General features: G+C 40.6%; 1 protein-coding gene across 3 annotated transcripts in view; it reads left to right on the forward strand.

Annotated features, from left to right (window-relative positions):
* nrxn2b (neurexin 2b) overlaps nucleotides 1-18775 on the forward strand; it is a 1271620-nt gene that overhangs the window by 1238756 nt on the left and 14089 nt on the right. For all 3 annotated transcript variants that reach the window (XM_060917059.1, XM_060917060.1, XM_060917061.1), the window contains one exon: nucleotides 1224-1299. In XM_060917059.1, coding sequence (XP_060773042.1) covers nucleotides 1224-1299 — 76 coding nt within the window. The remainder of the gene's footprint in view (nucleotides 1-1223; nucleotides 1300-18775) is intronic.

The following is an 18775-nucleotide window of genomic DNA, read 5'->3' on the forward strand; positions in this document are numbered from 1 at the left end:
GGCTCTGAATGCAAAATACATGGATGCGTTAAAAGCAATCATGCAATGTAATTACTTTTTAGAGAAGACTGATTCATTTATTGATTCCTAAAACTTTTGAGTTTTCATTAACATGAATAAACTAAATATACAGTATTTAGTTACATCACCTGGAGGTTTGATGCTCGAAAGACATTTTCGCACCTCTTAGTCCAGATTAATGTTGACACCAATTTGACAAATTTAAGCAGCAAGAATGAAATAGGTGAATATTGCTGAGGGCAAATGAGCATTTTGTAGACTACAGCATGCTACATTATGCATTTGGTTCCACATGAAATATTTTCCTGGACCCAAAGACATGTTCATTAAATGTTTAAAATGGAAGGTACTGCTGGCATGTCAATGTGTAAAATAATGCATAAATAGTGTTGCCTTCACATTTTTAAAGGAATGACTTTTTTTTTCTTGTGGACTAAATGTTTTTGGATATGAAAATGAATCCTGTAAGGGAAAAAAAACTGTTAAACATTTGAGGGCACAGAAAAAAATTGTGGCAGAGAAAAAAATTAAGTTTGACTTGTAATGAGTGCTTTCCCACATTTTCACTCTATTATTATTGGATAATAATAATAATAATAATAATAATAATAATAATAATAATAATAATAATAATAATAATGGGGCGGCACGGTGGTGTAATGGTTAGCGCTGTCGCCTCACAGCAAGAAGGTCCGGGTTCGAGTCCCGTGGCCGGCGAGGGCCTTTCTGTGTGGAGTTTGCATGTTCTCCCCGTGTCCGCGTGGGTTTCCTCCGGGTGCTCCGGTTTCCCCCACAGTCCAAAGACATGCAGGTTAGGTTAACTGGTGACTCTAAATTGAGCGTAGGTGTGAATGTGAGTGTGAATGGTTGTCTGTGTCTACGTGTCAGCCCTGTGATGACCTGGCGACTTGTCCAGGGTGTACCCCGCCTTTCGCCTGTAGTCAGCTGGGATAGGCTCCAGCTTGCCTGCGACCCTGTAGAACAAGATAAAGCAGCTAGAGATAATGAGAGATGACATGAGATAATAATAATAAGAAGAAGAATATAAAACACTTTAAACACAAAATCTATTTTAATTGTCTGATTTATTGACATTTATTTATTTATTCATGCATACAAACAATACATAAGACAGATACCCTGGAAGTGGGGAAAATATTAACGACCCAATATCTCTGTCTTTCTATGCTTCTCTCTTTCAGAACACAGATGATCTGCTAGTAGCATCAGCAGAATGTCCTAGTGATGATGAGGATTTAGAGGAGTGCGAGCCTGGTGGTGAGTACATTCTTCTAAATTGGGGTGTATTAATGTAGATTAATGGGACACACATGCACAGAGAGAGAGAGAGAGAGAGAGAGAGAGAGAGAGAGAAATCTCAATACCTGGGATTTTATAAATATAGCTGTGTTTGGTCAGTATTGTTGCATTGTTAACATTATAAAGGTCATGCCTGTAACCTTTACATGACCTCATGGGGCAGAGTCAGTTCTATAAACTGAGAGTTTGAAAGTCAAATGAAGCTAGGATGAATTTATAGCTTTAAGTGTAAATCAACTGAGAACAGCCAAGATAAAGTTTATTAGGTGAAATGATCTCAGCACTTCACATCTGTATTGTCCTTTAGGTATTTATTTTACAGCATTCATCCATTCATTTCTATGCCATTTATCCATTGCAGGTGGGTGAGAGGTGGGGTAAACCCTGGATAGGCCTTGTGTTACAGCACTGCTGCAGTAATTTCTGACATCCATTAAAACAAAGTGTAATTTGTTATTTTCTTAAAAAGTTTAATATTAATTATGACAAACTATAGACTTTTCTGAAAATTGTACGTTTACTCAAGGGAGCCTTGTTATAGTGTAATAAAGAATCAAAGTAGCTATGAAGGGAGTAGGAGTATTGTAAAACACAGACACACACCAGTAGACAGCAGCAAAACTGAGTTGACACCTTATAGCACTTTTCCGCAAAACAATGTGATACAGCAAAAATTAACAAATCCATAGTTATCATTTCAAGTGTCCCGTACGGTACCACAGTACCCATTTGATATTTAGTTTCCTTTCTTGAATGGGAAAAATGTTTACTGAACAAGGACATGTGGGTGGAGTTAGAAATAATGCTGACTGGTTGGTCAGAGACAACTATCACAAAATTGTCCTGATAAAATACAAACTACTGTGGTTAGTAATAATAATAATAATAATAATAATAATGTGTTGTAGTCAAAACCACCTCAGCCAAGACTAAGTCATGGCCATGACCAGAGTGTATGAGACTGAGACAAGACCAAGACTTTGAAGTGTTGAGATCTAGTCAAGACCAGGACCAGACCAGTCAGTGTGAAGGGGCCAGGCAGAGGTGGACAAAGTACCCAATTTCATTACTTAAGTCAAAGTACAGTTCCCACTGGTCAAATGTTACTCCAGTAGAAGTGAAAGTTGGACAGTCAAATTTTTACTCAAGTTAAAGTACTGAAGTATTTGCTTTTAAAAATACTTAAAGCAGATACGCAGAACCTTTATTTTTAAATACATTTCTGAGTGGATAGTATCTCCACCCTTGTCTCTTGTGTGCTTCATAAATGGGAATTTTAAAAAATATATTTTTGAGAGTTAAAATCGACCGCAAAGTTGGCATTCGAGCTGCCCCGCTGAGCCAGCCAGCCCTGAGTGCATGACGTCACAGCAGAAACCGGTTTTAAGGCCGAGGCCTTTGACAACTATAGACCAAAGTCATATAAATAAAAATTGATGGTGAAAGTAAGAAATCCCGTTACCGACTTGCATAACTAAGACTGATTTGACTTCACTGATTGTGGGTTGACTCTCATTAAAACAGGATGGGCGTTATAACTTATGCAGCATACATGTACATGCATGCATTTTCACTGATAAAACATAAAAGGCTAATTAAATAATCAGATGAACTGAGACAATCACATTCTGAAGCAAATTAAATAATCTTATGCCGGTAATGTAAACACACAATACAAGTTACATGTATTAATCTAAATGCAGCTAAACAACATGTTGTTTTTGTTGCTTTATATCCAAATGAGTCGGAGCTTACGCGTCTGTGTTCTCGCTTCTTGAAGGCCGATCTTGTGGCCGATTGTTTTGAAACAATCTGACTTTCAGTTGTTCGTTCAGTTCTCTGTTCATTCACTTCTTCCATGTAAGGGCGAGATGGCAGCAATATCCAGTGGAGAAATCAGATGGCTGGTCCACTCATTCTCCATTTTCTCCATACAGAGTACTCCGCCATTACTGCTCGGCTCAGGCAATTACTAAAATCCGGGACGGAACAGAACATCACCAGTTTTAGCAACAACTGTGGGGAGGTCACTGCCCGAGCAATATGTCCCGTCCCGTTCCGGGTTTTACCAACAACCCTCGGCTCACTCTCCGGGAGAACTGGTGAAACTGAACTTACTTTCCTTTTAAAAAGTAGATAAAATAAATACTTTCCTTTTCTTGTAGTTTTATTTAATTGTTGGTACTGCACCCTCTTTCAATATGGGCTTATTGAGGTATTTCACCTGACATCACAAGGTCACGTGACGCCCCGGTGTCCGCCATTTTGAAGGTCAAGCTAGCTAATGTCAACAACATAGTAGCTAGTATGTTACTGTAGCAATGTTTACGTTCAGTCATTTGGATGACTGTTAAAACCTTTCAGTCTCAAGTTTTTCCTTTACTGTATTTACTAGTTTACTGTAATTATGATCCGGCAGCTATTTACACCGGATCCAGTGTAAATAGCTGCCGGAGCGCGCTCCGGCTTGCTCCCCCTCAAATTAAGCAGCGCGCTCCAACTTGCTCCCAGAGTGCTCCGGCTGAGGTTCTGGAGCGCGCTCCGGCTTGCTCCCCCTCAAATTAAGCAGCACGCTCCGGCTTGCTCCCAGAGTGCTCCAGCCGAGGTTCCGGAGCGCGCTCCGGCAGCTATTTACACTGGATCCGGTGTAAATAGTTGCCGGATCATAATTACAGTAAACTAGTAAATACAGTAAAGAAAAAACTTGAGACTGAAAGGTTTTAACAGTCATCCAAATGACTGAACGTAAACATTGCTACAGTAACATACTAGCTACTATGTTGTTGACATTAGCTAGTGCTAACAGCTAGCTGCTAGTACACTGCTACAACACAGACACCGACCCTAATAATACAGTTCTTGGTCATTGCCTGGTAACAGCAAATTTATAACGGGCCATGTCTCAACAGACTAAGAAGTTATTTCAATGACATTTAATAACATTTCATTTATCCTGAGGACCGAAAGTAAATGAAAATGTGAACAAACCTTAGCTGTAATAAGATGGCGACCACCGGCTCCAGGGACGACCCGCTGATGTAGGCATGTTACCCAGCCTGACACAAAATATTTGTAGGCATCCAAACTCTTATACGCTTTCAGATCAATACCTGTGTATGGCGATGGGTTTTTAACGACATAGGTATACAGATCATGTGGGCCGAAGTCAGGTAAAGACGAGGGCTTCATGTACTTCCGTACGTCAGTGAACAATCCTGGTGGAAGCAGGTAAGCGTCGTTCTCTAAGCCTGCTAACCTCAATTTTTGCAAATACCTCTCCCTCTGCTCGCCCTGTAAATGCCCTATGTCGCTGGATAGTGAAGGTGTTTTCTGCATCTCGCTCCTTTTTCTTTTATGTTTTTCGTTTGTCGCCTTCCTCGCATTCAAACTGATTCGAGCCGTGACGTCCAAAATGGCAGCCTAACGATGCATCACATGACTTGGTCACGTGGGTGAAAAACCTCAATAGCCAACGTTCCTCAAGAGATCAGAGGTCTCGTATGAGTCTTCAGTAAAGTGTGCAGAGCAAAGGAGAGACCACTTCATAGGCACCCAATGTGCCCATGAACTTTTTGCAAAGCGCATCCAAATCTTTGCAGTTTGAACATTCTTGGGCCATGAATGCAATGTAAATCCACCTTCTGTTGTGTTGCTGGCACATCTACGTGGCATGGCAATAAATTAGCTGAAAATGGAGGATCGGAGTTGCAGTCAGCTCTGTGTTTAGTATAGCGGAAATGGCGATAAGACCAATAGACTTCCTGCTGTGACGTTACGGACGTCAAAGTCATTCACTCAGACCGCTACCTATATGAATCACTTTAATTGTAAAAATTACTATATTAGATTTATTGTTAACACTTAAAACTATTTCTGTGCCATTCTTGAGGTCTCAAGGCATTTATAAAAGAAATTGAAGCCATGGTTCTGCGTATATGCTTTAAGTATTAAAAGTATATTTTCTGTCAACACATTGTTGTATTATTGCCACAGCACTTACAAAACCTAATTTCTCTGAAGCAACTGACTGGATTTACTGACTAGCTTGTAGAACCTGTAGAATAAACGCCTGGTAGAATGTTATAAAATGAAACACAACTGAGCTGAAAAAGAGCCACTGTCATTTTTTTTTTTTTAATTATAACACTTCTCCCCACCCCCACAAAGCAGCATGGTAGTGTTCGGACACAGCTCTGGCAGTGTGTGCACACATGTATGTGTATGTTAATCATTAAAACAGTGGAATAGCTATAAATGCAGCTTGCTCAGAAAATAAAAATGACAAATCAACCTGCTTAAAACCCAGGTCCAGGGCCGGAGTGGGCCCTGTTTTCAGTCCGGGAGTTTAATTCACATTCAGGCCACTTTGAAATGGAGGAGGAATTTGAGTACATTAAAAAAAGATAAAACAAATAACTGTTATTTCACAATGCTTTTTATTTGGTTTAAATTCAGGTAGTGACAATGTATGTTGTTCGTCGTTCTCTGCATTACTTTAGGGTTAATAAAACTTCCATTACGCGGTAGTTTAATGACCACAAACGTAATGCAGAGACCGACGAACGATTTCATCTAGTATGAGACGGGGCTCCACTTAAAATTGGATGGTGTGTGGCCGCGTGTCTAATCCGCATATACATTTATCTGTGTCACCAACATGTCCCAAAGTTCCTTAGTGAAAATATTTGAAAACACATCCAAAGGACATGCATCTTCAGAAATCGGCATCTTCGGCCCGGGTGTGGGAATGAACTTTTACGTCGGGGGCGAAATCCAGCTGACTGCCACTCCAAATAGCAAAGCAGCGAGTATGGCTGATTGTTTCGCGTTATTTAAGACGAATTACACAACACATTTTTAGTCACATAGTCTTAAAATAACGAAAGCACCCATCTCGCGTGCATTTAAACCAATGCTTGTGCATTACATGCCGCATACGCCTCGAAAATAATGGCAAATCAACAATGCTGGGTACTCAGCAACCGGCAGATAAAGCGTGAGGGCGCATTAGGCAACTCAAAAATGGTTAAATGAAATGTAGGCTAAAGCAAGTGTTCGATTCTGCTTAGAATATTGGCATACGCATACACCTCTTCTAAGTTATATATTTAACAACAATTATTTAACATCAAATATGACTTCTAGGCCTATGTGTTCATAACCACAATGTGCGCACGCCTGTGGAAATGCACGGTGTGACAGCGAGATGGAATAGGCTGGATGAGGAAATAACGCGCAACAGCACATTTGGGACCTGTTCATCTAAAATTGTTAATAACTGGGATGTAAAGCAATGTCCGGTTCTTCTTAGAATTAAGACATACACCACATCTATACCGTGTAAATTGCGAGATTTCACATGACATCAAAAAGCTGAATTGACATCGCAAACTATCGACACATTATAGGCCTAGCATAGACTGATAAAATCGACAAACAGGGTTATCATACTCCATATCTTTCGTAACCTACCAGCTGGTCTTGAGAACATATCTGTCAATTTGGCACATTTTGCTGCCACCTCCTTCCTTTTTTTAAGCTTCGCCCTTTCGGTTCCACCTGGCCTCTTTCTGCCCTCCATCACTGACGCGCGCTGTTTCGCGCCAATGTTGTTTAAGTTCCCCGCAATACAGAGGAGGAGTCTTGGACCAAACCAACTGCAATAGAGGGGAGGGGAGAATTTCCTTATTTGGTAGCGCCTATTTAATCTGCTGCGATGCTGTCGGCGTCTGGGCTGCCATGTGAAAATGCAGAGTGCAGTTGAATTGATGATTAATGCAAGAATAAGATCAGTGACCAAAATTAGTGAAAATTATTTTCCCCATGCTCCAAGCAGGCCACCATTGATGGTTTGGGCCGGGGATGGTCCCGGCTAAATATAGGGCCACCCCGGCATTGCCCAGGTCCACACCTCTAGCTTAGTAACTGCCCAACAGCAACACTGCTTTCAGCAAGACAAAAAAATGCAAGACCATCATCTGACATCAAAACAAAAACTGCCAGCAATTTGTTGTGACTGAGTAGTACAATACTGTTCATCTCACAGGTCTCGTGTGTGTGTGTGTGTGTGTGTGTGTGTGTGTGTGTGTGTGTGTGTGTCAGGTGCAGTGAAGGGGTGTGGCTTGTGTGTGTGTTTCAGGCACGCGCACGCGTAATTGTATGTATTCATGCACATATGAATCTGCCTGTGGAATCATGGTGGTTTAACGTTAAGCTACGGTAGCTAGTCAGTGAAACTCCACCTGACATGCTAGCAAACTCTTTTCAAACTCAAAATCATATTGTGTAGCTAACGTTACTAGAAAAGAAAGATTTCTACATTTTGTTTATTTGCCAAGATTATGCTAAAACATATTTCTGAAAGGACTTCAGATAAGTTAACATTATTCATGTTAGCATAACTCTGTTTTTACATGCTAACTGACAGTGTCCAAGTTAACTAGCTACTGTATGTGTTAACGTTAGCCGTGGACAAGGCGATGGCAACTTGGCAGGAAAATCCATATAAAGTCATTTGACTAACCAGACTACATAGCTATTACAACATTATCGCTAGCTCTAAAGCACAGACAACTTCATTACAAGCGTTCTCTTGGAACAAAACGTTTACATACCTCAATATGTTTCTTCAGGTTGGACGGCAAGTTTTTGTAGGCCATGATGTGGTTCATTTTAGGCAAACATTTAAAACAAAATGATTCTTTATTCCTTTCAGAAAACTGAAACATGGGTTCTAGGTAAAGCCATGGGTGCATGCATTCCCCAGAAGTACCGCCATCTTCCATTCTGCCATCAACTGATCATGTTTAATAATGCTGCAGAGAAATCATTGAATTTGATTTTATCCAGTCTGTGGACGTGACCTGACCCTAGTGATCACTGATAGGCTGTTTCAGTGTCACCTGTGAAAAAAACAATCACATTTTCAAAAAGAAAAGAAAAAAAAACATCCACTTTCAAAGCTGCTTCATAGTAATGAGTAATGAGGACCTTGATAGAAATGTAGTGGAGTAAAAAGTACGATATTTGTTTTTCAAATGTAGTGAAGTTAAAGTCATAAGTTGCCAAAAAAAAAACCTCAAGTACAGATACTCAAAAAGTGTACTTAAGTACAGTACTCAAGTAAATGTATTTTGTTACTGTCCACTTCTGGGGCAGGGAGGGGTGATGGCCATTAACAGTAGCAAAAATTTCAAATTAGCATTGAATCACATTGTGACACGACCGAGTAAAAATGCAGTTGATTCCGAGACAAGACTGAGACCTTCAAAAAGTGGTCTCAAAAGACCAAGACTGATCTCAAGTACTATAATAATAATAATAGCTTTGAGCAGTGGGCGGCACGGTGGTGTAGTGGTTAGCGCTGTCGCCTCACAGCAAGACGGTCCGGGTTCGAGCCCCGTGGCCGGCGAGGGCCTTTCTGTGCGGAGTTTGCATGTTCTCCCCGTGTCCGCGTGGGTTTCCTCCGGGTGCTCCGGTTTCCCCCACAGTCCAAAGACATGCAGGTTAGGTTAACTGGTGACTCTAAATTGACCGTAGGTGTGAATGTGAGTGTGAATGGTTGTCTGTGTCTATGTGTCAGCCCTGTGATGACCTGGCGACTTGTCCAGGGTGTACCCTGCCTTTCACCCGTAGTCAGCTGAGATAGGCTCCAGCTTGCCTGTGACCCTGTAGAACAGGATAAAGCGGCTAGAGATAATGAGATGAGATGAGATGAGATGAGATGAGCTTTGAGCAGTGATTAAAGGGGCCAAGCACTGGTGGAAGACCAGAAGCCACCATCATTGGGGCCATCATTGCTTGTTCCCAAGGAGATTTAATAAATTCGATGGCAAAACCTTAAGCTGTTGCTGAGATATTGCCTTCTGTCCTGTTTTCAGTAGGCCTCCCAGGTTGAAAATAAACTCGAATACGTCACACCATTCCTAAAATACACCCTCACATTCTGTTGAGCAACTTAGCCATCAAATTGTTTGTGCATTATGGACAAATTCTACATCAAAATTCCATGAAACAGATTTTGTTCAGCTCTTTGTCATGATGCAATATTCCAGCTTTGGTAATAATTGGACAAATTTACAGGAGAAGAAATGGAAAAATTGTTTTTGGATAATTTAATGGAGGAAAATCCAATATTGTGGAAATTAATATCATGGTATCTTTTGAACTCGGCATGACTACAAGAATCAGAAGAAAGTGGAATTGAGTTATTATTAGTTAAAAGAAGGACACAAAATATTTCATGGGTTGCCATAAACTCCCATGTGGAAGAAGAAGAAGAAATGGTTCATTACGCGTTGATTTAAGATTCAGCCACAGAAAATGCGTGACCCTTTGCATTTTCACTGCATTTTAATGACATCAAGTTTTCAATCATGCTTTCCTATGTATTGAGGAATAGTAAAGTATTGGCACCCTTGACTTCAGCAATGGCTTTATCATTACTGCTTGTAGGTAGTTTTGTTTTTCTGATCAAAGACAATGAATAAGTATTAGTATATTGCTAAATATATCCATCACAACTGTAGTAAGCCTTACCATCACCTCCTCCTACATTAACAGTCATGCAGTGGGAAATTCAGGCATTGAACCCCATAGAGACAGAGGCTTGGAGAGAAAAAGGGTGGCTGAGATGCAGTTCCAGCTTTAAATTCTGCTCATTGTTGACATATGTGTCCTGTTGTGTTGTGCCTGAGGAAATAGGGATTGGATTTTTTTTTCAAGAAGATAGAGGACAAAGGATTGAAGAGGAAAGTCTGCATTGTGGTGATGATCTTGGGGTCTTGTGAAACGTCTCACGGACCTTCATTCTTCTCAGTCTCGCTCAGTGGACTAATTAATCTCTGCCCTTGTTAGACATCCCTAATTACATCATCTAATGAAGCCTGGCTTTGGGTTCTCTCCTTTCTAATGAGCCAATAACACAATGCAGTCAAACACAAACAGCTTCCTGCAGACTTCTTATATTAAAAACAGACAAACACCTCTCATACACTCATAAACATGCATATTTCACAGATAGTCCAGAATTACTGATAAAAAGACATACTTGCCAACCTCCAGAGATTGAAAAGTGGCATACACCCCTGGAAAATGTAGAAGAAAAAAATTGGTGTAAAATGGTGCATTCTCCTGCATTCTGGATGCCATATTTAAAGAAAATTGATCAGGAAATCAGACTGGCATACTTCACAAAATGCATGCATCTCACCTTGCCTTGATGCTTTGAAGAAGCAGCAAAAGTCCTCCTCTACATTTAAACCATCTACAGCAGTGAACACACAAGTGGGCAATGAGCACACACACATACACACCCAGAGCAGTGGGCAGCTATACAACAGCACCCAGGGAACAGTTGGGGGTTTGGTGCCTTGCTCAAGGGCACTTCAGCCATGATACAGAGGGAGGAGAAAGTGCTGTTCATTCACTCAACTCCCCTCACATTTTTCCTGCTGGTCCTGGGAATCAAAACGACGACCCTTTGGCAACCCAAGACGGCTGCTTCTCTAACCTTCAGGCCACGGCTGCCCCATAGTGCTGGATGATCTGATGACCAAGTCGCCTTGAACTTGTTGTCATAGCGAATCTTTTTCTTTGGAGAATTCATTATTCATGATCACCAGAGTGTCTTTTTGGTTGTAATATGTGAGCTCATTGCTGATTGGCTAGAACCATAACAGGAGCCAATGTAGTGGTGTAATAGAGTGATGCAATTTAGATTCAACACAATTATCATGCCATTCCGTTGGCTCTTGGCTTCACTTAATATGACTATGTCACACGATGTATCCCCTGTGCCGAAAACAGCTAAAGTGAGGTCAGAAGAGCAAATCCAACAGTGTTCACTGATTATTTTGTAATGTGGTAGTTTTAGAACTAAAAGCAGTAGGCGGTATTCACCTGTCAAAAGCAGTAGACTACCGTGTGAATCGATAGAGTTGGCAAGTATGAAAAGAACTTAAAGTGGTTTATTATGGCTCATAATTCCACTATGTACAAGAACAAGGATATTTTCAACCAAAACTTCATTGCCTCTGCCAGAAGGTTAAGAGGTGGCTCATTTTATGTTATTGTTATTATTATTATTACTCCCATAACTACATTTAAGCTCATTGCACGTTTTATTTTCATTTCAAAGGGTGCCAATAATTCTATAATTGACAGTACACAATAAAAATCACAAATGTGAAACGTCACATCATCTTCCAGATCCTGCTTAGTACTGATTTGATTTCCTGGCGGCTGTGTATGCAGCATGCGTGTTTTATTGACATTGTAACATTTTATTGAATGTGAAGATGAGTGGTCTGTCTGTGTTTTAGTTTAGTGAGGAACAGATGTCCTTTTTTCTTTTTTTTGGCCTACTGACACTTCCAAGCATTTCCAAGCACCTCCTCCAAGCCACAGTTTCAAATGGACTATCAAGATAATAATAATAATAATAATAATAATAATAATAATAATGTTTTCACAACACATTACTGTAGCGTTTCCACTTTCTTTATGCATGTGAACAAAAAAAAGTAGTGATGGCAACAAGTATAGTGCAGCAATGGGCTGATTGAGTGAACACTTAACTGCTAAATGGTTTGAATTGGCCTGAATGGATTCAGAAGACAACGTAACTTCACCTGTGAATGAAAAATAATCAAATAATCAAACACACTCACAAATCACGTGGGCAATCTGCTCCATTGATGGCCCTTTTGCCCCCAAAAATATGGTATTTTTGAATATTTTTTGAATACTTCCTAATTCTTATGGTAATACAGTATACAGTTTCAAATAAACATTGGTAGTTTAGTGTCTTATTCATTCTCGATCTTCAAAGTTGCTAAAATCAGTAACACATACACACAAAAAATGCCAGAAATGGGAGTATCTGCACTGCAAAAAATGATATCTTAGCAAGTGAAAATATCTTGAAAATAGTTGAAACAATCTAGCATTTCTTATTAGAAGAATACAAGACACCAATTCTGAGATTATTAAACCTATTTCTAGATCGCAACCAACTTATTCTAATGTCTTATCAAATAAAAATATCTGTCCATGCAGCAAGATCATTTCACTAGTATTAAGTAATTTTCTCCTCAAATTCAGTTTTCAATTTTTTGCAGTGTGGACATTCAGTTTCAAGCACAGCAGTAAAATATAGCACCAGCAGGCTATAAACAGATCGATTAGGGTAGAACAGTAAAATGCTTTTGATTAGAGAGTTTTCCCTAAGAGCCTCGCAGCACTATTAAAATGAACCCTAAACCCCCATGCTCATTTTCTTTAATCTGAGACACACATTGTGCACTGAAAACCTTATGGCAAAATGTTAATTTGTCCTCAATGAACAAACAATACTTGCTGAACCATCTTTTTTTTTTTTTTTATCTGACAGATTTTTGTTTTGTATGCACTATACCACTACTGAGCTATGGTGGAATTGCTCGAATAGCATCCAGAAGTGTATCATTAAACTGAGGGAGTGAGTGACTTTGTAATTTCACCCTGTTGTTAATTACTGGGACAGTATATTTAGTATATTTAGACTCTCAAAATGAGAGCAGGGCCAAATATTTTTGTCATGTGTGGAAATGACAAGGAGAGAAAAGCACATGGATCCTCTTTACTGAATGTGAAAGTGCCACTACTATCTAAATTTAAACATACAAATCTGTTTTGTTTTTTGTCTTTATTTCTGTTTTTAAGTTGCTGAAGGTAAATTCTGGAATGTAGCCAAAAATGGCTAAAAATAAAATATATAATCGTAAAAATCACTTGGTCTCATCAGCCTAATCAGTTCAGTTTGTAATCACATACTGACTGTTCAAATGTCTCTGATCCTCCACATCATCATCAAGAAACATGCTTATACATACTGTACAGACAACAGCAGACAATCTTTTTAAATGATTCAATGACTAATAAAAAGATATTTCTAAAAAGAAATTCTTTCAACATAACAGGCCTGAGTTTCCCAAAAGCATTGCAGCAAAAAGGTCATCGTTAAATGGTAGCGCGAGCAGCACAATGAATGCTCTTTCTCTCCTAGTCAAGATGCTGTTAGCATTAAGTGGCTTTTGGGAAACCCACCCCCACAACTGAAATAAAAATGAAAATCAGCTATTATTCCTCCATCAAGGTCAACATGACATCAAACTTCATTCAAGTAAAGAGACACAATGAAGTTTGTATTAAAATGCAAAAATATATTTCAGGAAAGCCTGTAGCTTTTAGAACTACTGTATAGTCATATACAAGAAAATGTCAGAATATGGCCATGTGAAGGGTTTTCCCATTCTGCTTTAGGATGCACAGCCATGATACTTACAGTGGGGCAAAAAAGTATTTAGTCAGCCACCAATTGTGCAAGTTCTCCCACTTAAAAAGATGAGAGAGGCCTGTAATTTTCATCACAGGTACACTTCAACTATGAGAGACAGAATGGGGGGAAAGAATCCAGGAAATCACATTGTAGGATTTTTAATGAATTAATTGGTAAATTGCTCGGTAAAATAAGGATTTGGTCACCTACAAACAAGCAAGATTTCTGGCTCTCACAGACCTGTAACTTCTTTAAGAGGCTCCTCTGTCCTCCACTCATTACCTGTATTAATGGCACCTGTTTGAACTCGTTATCAGTATAAAAGACACCTGTCCACAACCTCAAACAGTCACACTCCAAACTCCACTATGGCCAAGACCAAAGAGCTGTCAGAGCATACCAGAAACAAAATTGTAGACCTGCACCAGGCTGGGAAGACTGAATCTGCAATAGGTAAGCAGCTTGGTGTGAAGAAATCAACTGTGGGAGCAATTATTAGAAAATGGAAGACATACAAGACCACTGATAATCTCCCTCGATCTGGGGCTCCATACAAGATCTCACCCCGTGGGGTCAAAATGATCACAAGAACGGTGAGCAAAAATCCCAGAACCACACGGGGGGACCTAGTGAATGACCTGCAGAGAGCTGGGACCAAAGTAACAAAGGCTACCATCAGTAACACACTATGCCGCCAGGGACTCAAATCCTGCAGTGCCAGACGTGTCCCCCGCTTAAGCCAGTACATGTCCAGGCCCGTCTGAAGTTTGCTAGAGAGCATTTGGATGATCCAGAAGAGGATTGGGAGAATGTCATATGGTCAGATGAAAACAAAATAGAATTTTTTGGTAAAAACTCAACTTGTCATGTTTGGAGGAGAAAGAATGCTGAGTTGCATCCAAAGAACACCATACCTACTGTGAAGCATGGGGGTGGAAACATCATGCTTTGGGGCTGTTTTTCTGCAAAGGGACCAGGACGACTGATCCGTGTAAAGGAAAGAATGAATGGGGCCATGTATCGTGAGATTTTGAGAGAAAACCTCCTTCCATCAGCAAGGGCATTGAAGATGAAACGTGGCTGGGTCTTTCAGCATGACAATGATCCCAAGCGCACCGCCCAGGCAACGAAGGAGTGGCTTCATAAGAAGCATTTCAAAGTCCTGGAGTGGCCTAGCCAGTCTCCAGATCTCAACCCCATAGAAAATCTTTGGAGGGAGTTGAAAGTCCGTGTTGCCCAGCGACAGCCCCAAAACATCACTGCTCTAGAGGAGATCTGCATGGAGGAATGGGCCAAAATACCAGCAACAGTGTGTGAAAACCTTTTGAAGACTTACAGAAAATGTTTGACCTCTGTCATTGCCAACAAAGGGTATATAACAAAGTATTGAGATGAACTTTTGTTATTAACCAAATACTTATTTTCCACCATAATTTGCAAATAAATTCTTTAAAAATCAGACAATGTGATTTTCTGGATTTTTTTTTTCTCATTTTGTCTCTCATAGTTGAGGTATACCTATGATGAAAATTACAGGCCTCTCTCATCTTTTTAAGTGGGAGAACTTGCACAACTGGTGACTGACTAAATACTTTTTTGCCCCACTGTAGATTGTTAAACTAATTCATCTCATCTCATCTCATTATCTGTAGCCGCTTTATCCTGTTCTACAGGGTCGCAGGCAAGCTGGAGCCTATCCCAGCTGACTACGGGCGAAAGGCGGGGTACACCCTGGACAAGTCGCCAGGTCATCACAGGGCTGACACATAGACACAGACAACCATTCACACTCACATTCACACCTACGGTCAATTTAGGCTACGTTTACATTACGTCGAATCAGCGGATCATCAGATTAACGTTCTTAAAACGATTCGCGTTTACACTAAAACCGTTAGCCGTGCACACAGCAACACCAATACGCGGATACGCTCGGCTCCGCAGGCATCCTGCGCTCCAAATCACTCCGCCCTGAACAGCGAGTGCCCTCTGGAGGGTGCGCACTCCGGCCCTGCGCAGCTCACAGAGCGCGCGAGTGAAGTGAACAAGCCACGATTCGGGACTGAGCCGCTGTGTGTGTGATCCCAGCGCATATCACTTATTACTTGCAAGTGGAAGGATGGCAAGCCTAAAGACAATCATAACTACACAATGGGCAGTATTTGCATCAGTATTTGCAGTATTTTCATACTTTTATACTCTTTAATGAAAGGTGATACAAGGCAGAAGTCTGCGCCGTTTTTCAGCAGTCGCGTCACATGACCAACGCCAGCGAATCAGGAAGGTGGATGTCACAGTGACGTTGTCCAATGAGACGCCAGCTAGAGCTCAGCACAGCGTATTCGCGTATTCTCAATGTTTACACAGCACCGGAGCTGATACGATCTAGATTGAATACGTGGACGCTGGCGGATTCCCGTTTCCCCGCTTTTTCAGGGGGGTTAATGTAAACGGACAGTGCATCCGCGAAGAAAACGAGACAGATACGGTCTAGTGTAAACGTAGCCTTAGAGTCACCAGTTAACCTAACCTGCATGTCTTTGGACTGTGGGGGAAACCGGAGCTGTTAAACTAATTAATATGCCTATATTAATTAAACTAGCCAATACGGGGAATCATGTGATTATGCTATGTTATTTATATCATATTTTGGTTAGTAAGGATGAGCTGAGGGCAGCCATGAAAAGAATGAAGACCGGGAAAGCAGTCGGACCAGATGGTATCCCGATTGAGGCTTGGAGATGTTTGGGTGAGATGGCTGTGGAGTTCCTAACGAGATTGTTTAATAAGAGCCTAGAGAATGAGAAAATGCCAAATGAATGGAGAAAGAGTGTGCTAGTCCCAATATACAAGAATAAGGGAGATGTACAGAGCTGTAGTAATTACAGAGGGATAAAATTGATGAGCCACACTATGAAGCTATGGGAAAGGGTATTGGAGGCGAGATTGAGAAGAGAGGTAGCAATCTGTGAACAGCAGTACAGGTTTATGCCAAGGAAGAGCATTTCGGATGCAATTTTTGCTTTAAGAATGTTAATGGAGAAGTACAGGGAAGGCCAGAGAAAGCTACATTGTGTGTTTGTAGACCTGGAGAAAGCATACAATAGAGTGCCGAGAGATGAGTTATGGTATTGTATGAGAAAGTGTGAAGTGAATGAGAAGTATATCAGAGTGGTGCAAGACATGTATGAGAACAGTGAAACAGCAGTGAGGTGTGCAGTTGGAACGACTGAATGGTTCAAGGTGAAGGTGGGACTTCATCAAGGATCTGCTTTGAGTCCTTTCTTGTTTGCCATAGTGATGGATAGCTTGACAGACGAAGTGAGGCAAGAGTCACCATGGAACATAATGTTTGCAGATGATATTGTGATATGTGGTGAAAGTAGAAAGGAGGTTGAGTTGGGTTTGGAGAGATGGAGGTGAGCAGTAGCAAAACAGAATACATGTGCATCAGTGAGAATGGGGATGAGAGTGTAGTGAAGATGCAAGGAGTAGATGTAAAGAAAGTTGGTGAATTCAAGTCCCTGGGGTCAACTGTGCAGGAAAATGGGGGCTGCGATAGTGAGGTGAGAAAGAGAGTGCAGGCAGGGTGGAGCAGTTGGAGAAGGATTTCGGGAGTCATTTGTGATAGGAAAGTCCCAGCAAAAGTGAAAGGTAAGATGTATAAGACAGTAGTGAGACCAGCTGTGATGTATGGATTGAAGACCGTACCCTTAACGAAGAGACAGGAGGCAAAGTTGGAGGTGGCGGAGTTGAGGATATTAAGGTTTGCGATGGGAGTGACAAGGTTGGACAGGATAAGGAACGAGCACATCAGAGGGACAGCACATGTGAAGAGCTTGGGAATGAAGCTAAGAGAGATGAGACTGAGATGGTATGGGCACATCCTGAGAAGAGGTGCAGAGCATGTTGGAAGGAGAATGTTGAGGATGGAGCTGCCAGGCACACGAAAACGAGGAAGGCCAAAGAGGAGATACATGGATGTGGTGAGAGAGGACATGAAAGTGGCAGGTGTAGTAGAGAAGGATGCAGAAGACAGGGAGCAATGGAGATGAAAGATCCGCTGTGGCGACCCCTAATCAGGAGCAGCCAAAAGAAGAAGAAGAAGAAGATTATATCATATTTTGCCACCTTAGTTCCTTCTGATTGGAACATGTAAAATTGCTGATGTCTTTGGTTATATCATAGCCAATAAACTGGCTAGATAATAAAAAAGAATATTATACAACCTGAGGAAGAAACTAAGCAAATTCAGCCACCCACATTGTCTCCATTACAGTGTTAATTAGCTTTGTTCGTCTGTAGGATAAAAATGGCAAACACCTTCCTGGCTGCATGCTATAGCCGCTGTGTCTCAGTGATAACTGTTATTGTTGAACCTGTTGATGCTGAATGTAAATGGCACACAGTGACAGATTCTGGGTTCAAAATAACTAAGTAAAAAAAAATAATGTCATGGAAGATAAACAGCATAAGACACATTGATTAAAAAAAGTAATATACAGTGGATAGAAAAAGTCTACACACCCAGGTTTTTGTGAAGTAAAAGAATGACACTAAGATAAATGTCAGATCTTTTTTCACCTTTAATGTGAAATTGCAAAGTAGACAAATAATAAAGTGAAAAACAAAATCAGAAACTTTTAAGGCAAAAGAAAAACCCTTGCAATATCCAAGTTGCATAAATGTGAACATTGTTGAAGCACCTTTTGACTCTTGATTTTAAGAGTCTACCACCGTGGCACATACAGTATTGACTTGGCAATATTCTTCCACTCTTTCTTGCAAAAATAAACAAACATTCTTGAGCTGTCAAATTTATGAGGGCATTTCCTATTCATAACTTGCTTCAGGTCACCCCACAGATTTTTAGTTGGATTCAGGTCTGGCTTGGTTAGTCAGAAACATTGATCTTCCTTTGGTTAAGCCATTCCTTTGTTCATTTGGATGTATCCTTTGATTCATCATCATGCTGAAAGCTGAAATTCCTTTTCATCTTCAGTTTATTAGCAGACACCTTAATGTTTTGCATTCAAATTGGTCAGTATTGTAGCTATTCATGATTCCCTCCACCTTGATAAAAGCCCCAGTTCTGGCTGAAGAAAAGCAGCCCTA

The sequence above is a fragment of the Neoarius graeffei genome, chromosome 3 (genome assembly GCF_027579695.1).
Source record: "Neoarius graeffei isolate fNeoGra1 chromosome 3, fNeoGra1.pri, whole genome shotgun sequence".
In the NCBI taxonomy this organism is placed as follows: Eukaryota; Metazoa; Chordata; class Actinopteri; order Siluriformes; family Ariidae; genus Neoarius; species Neoarius graeffei.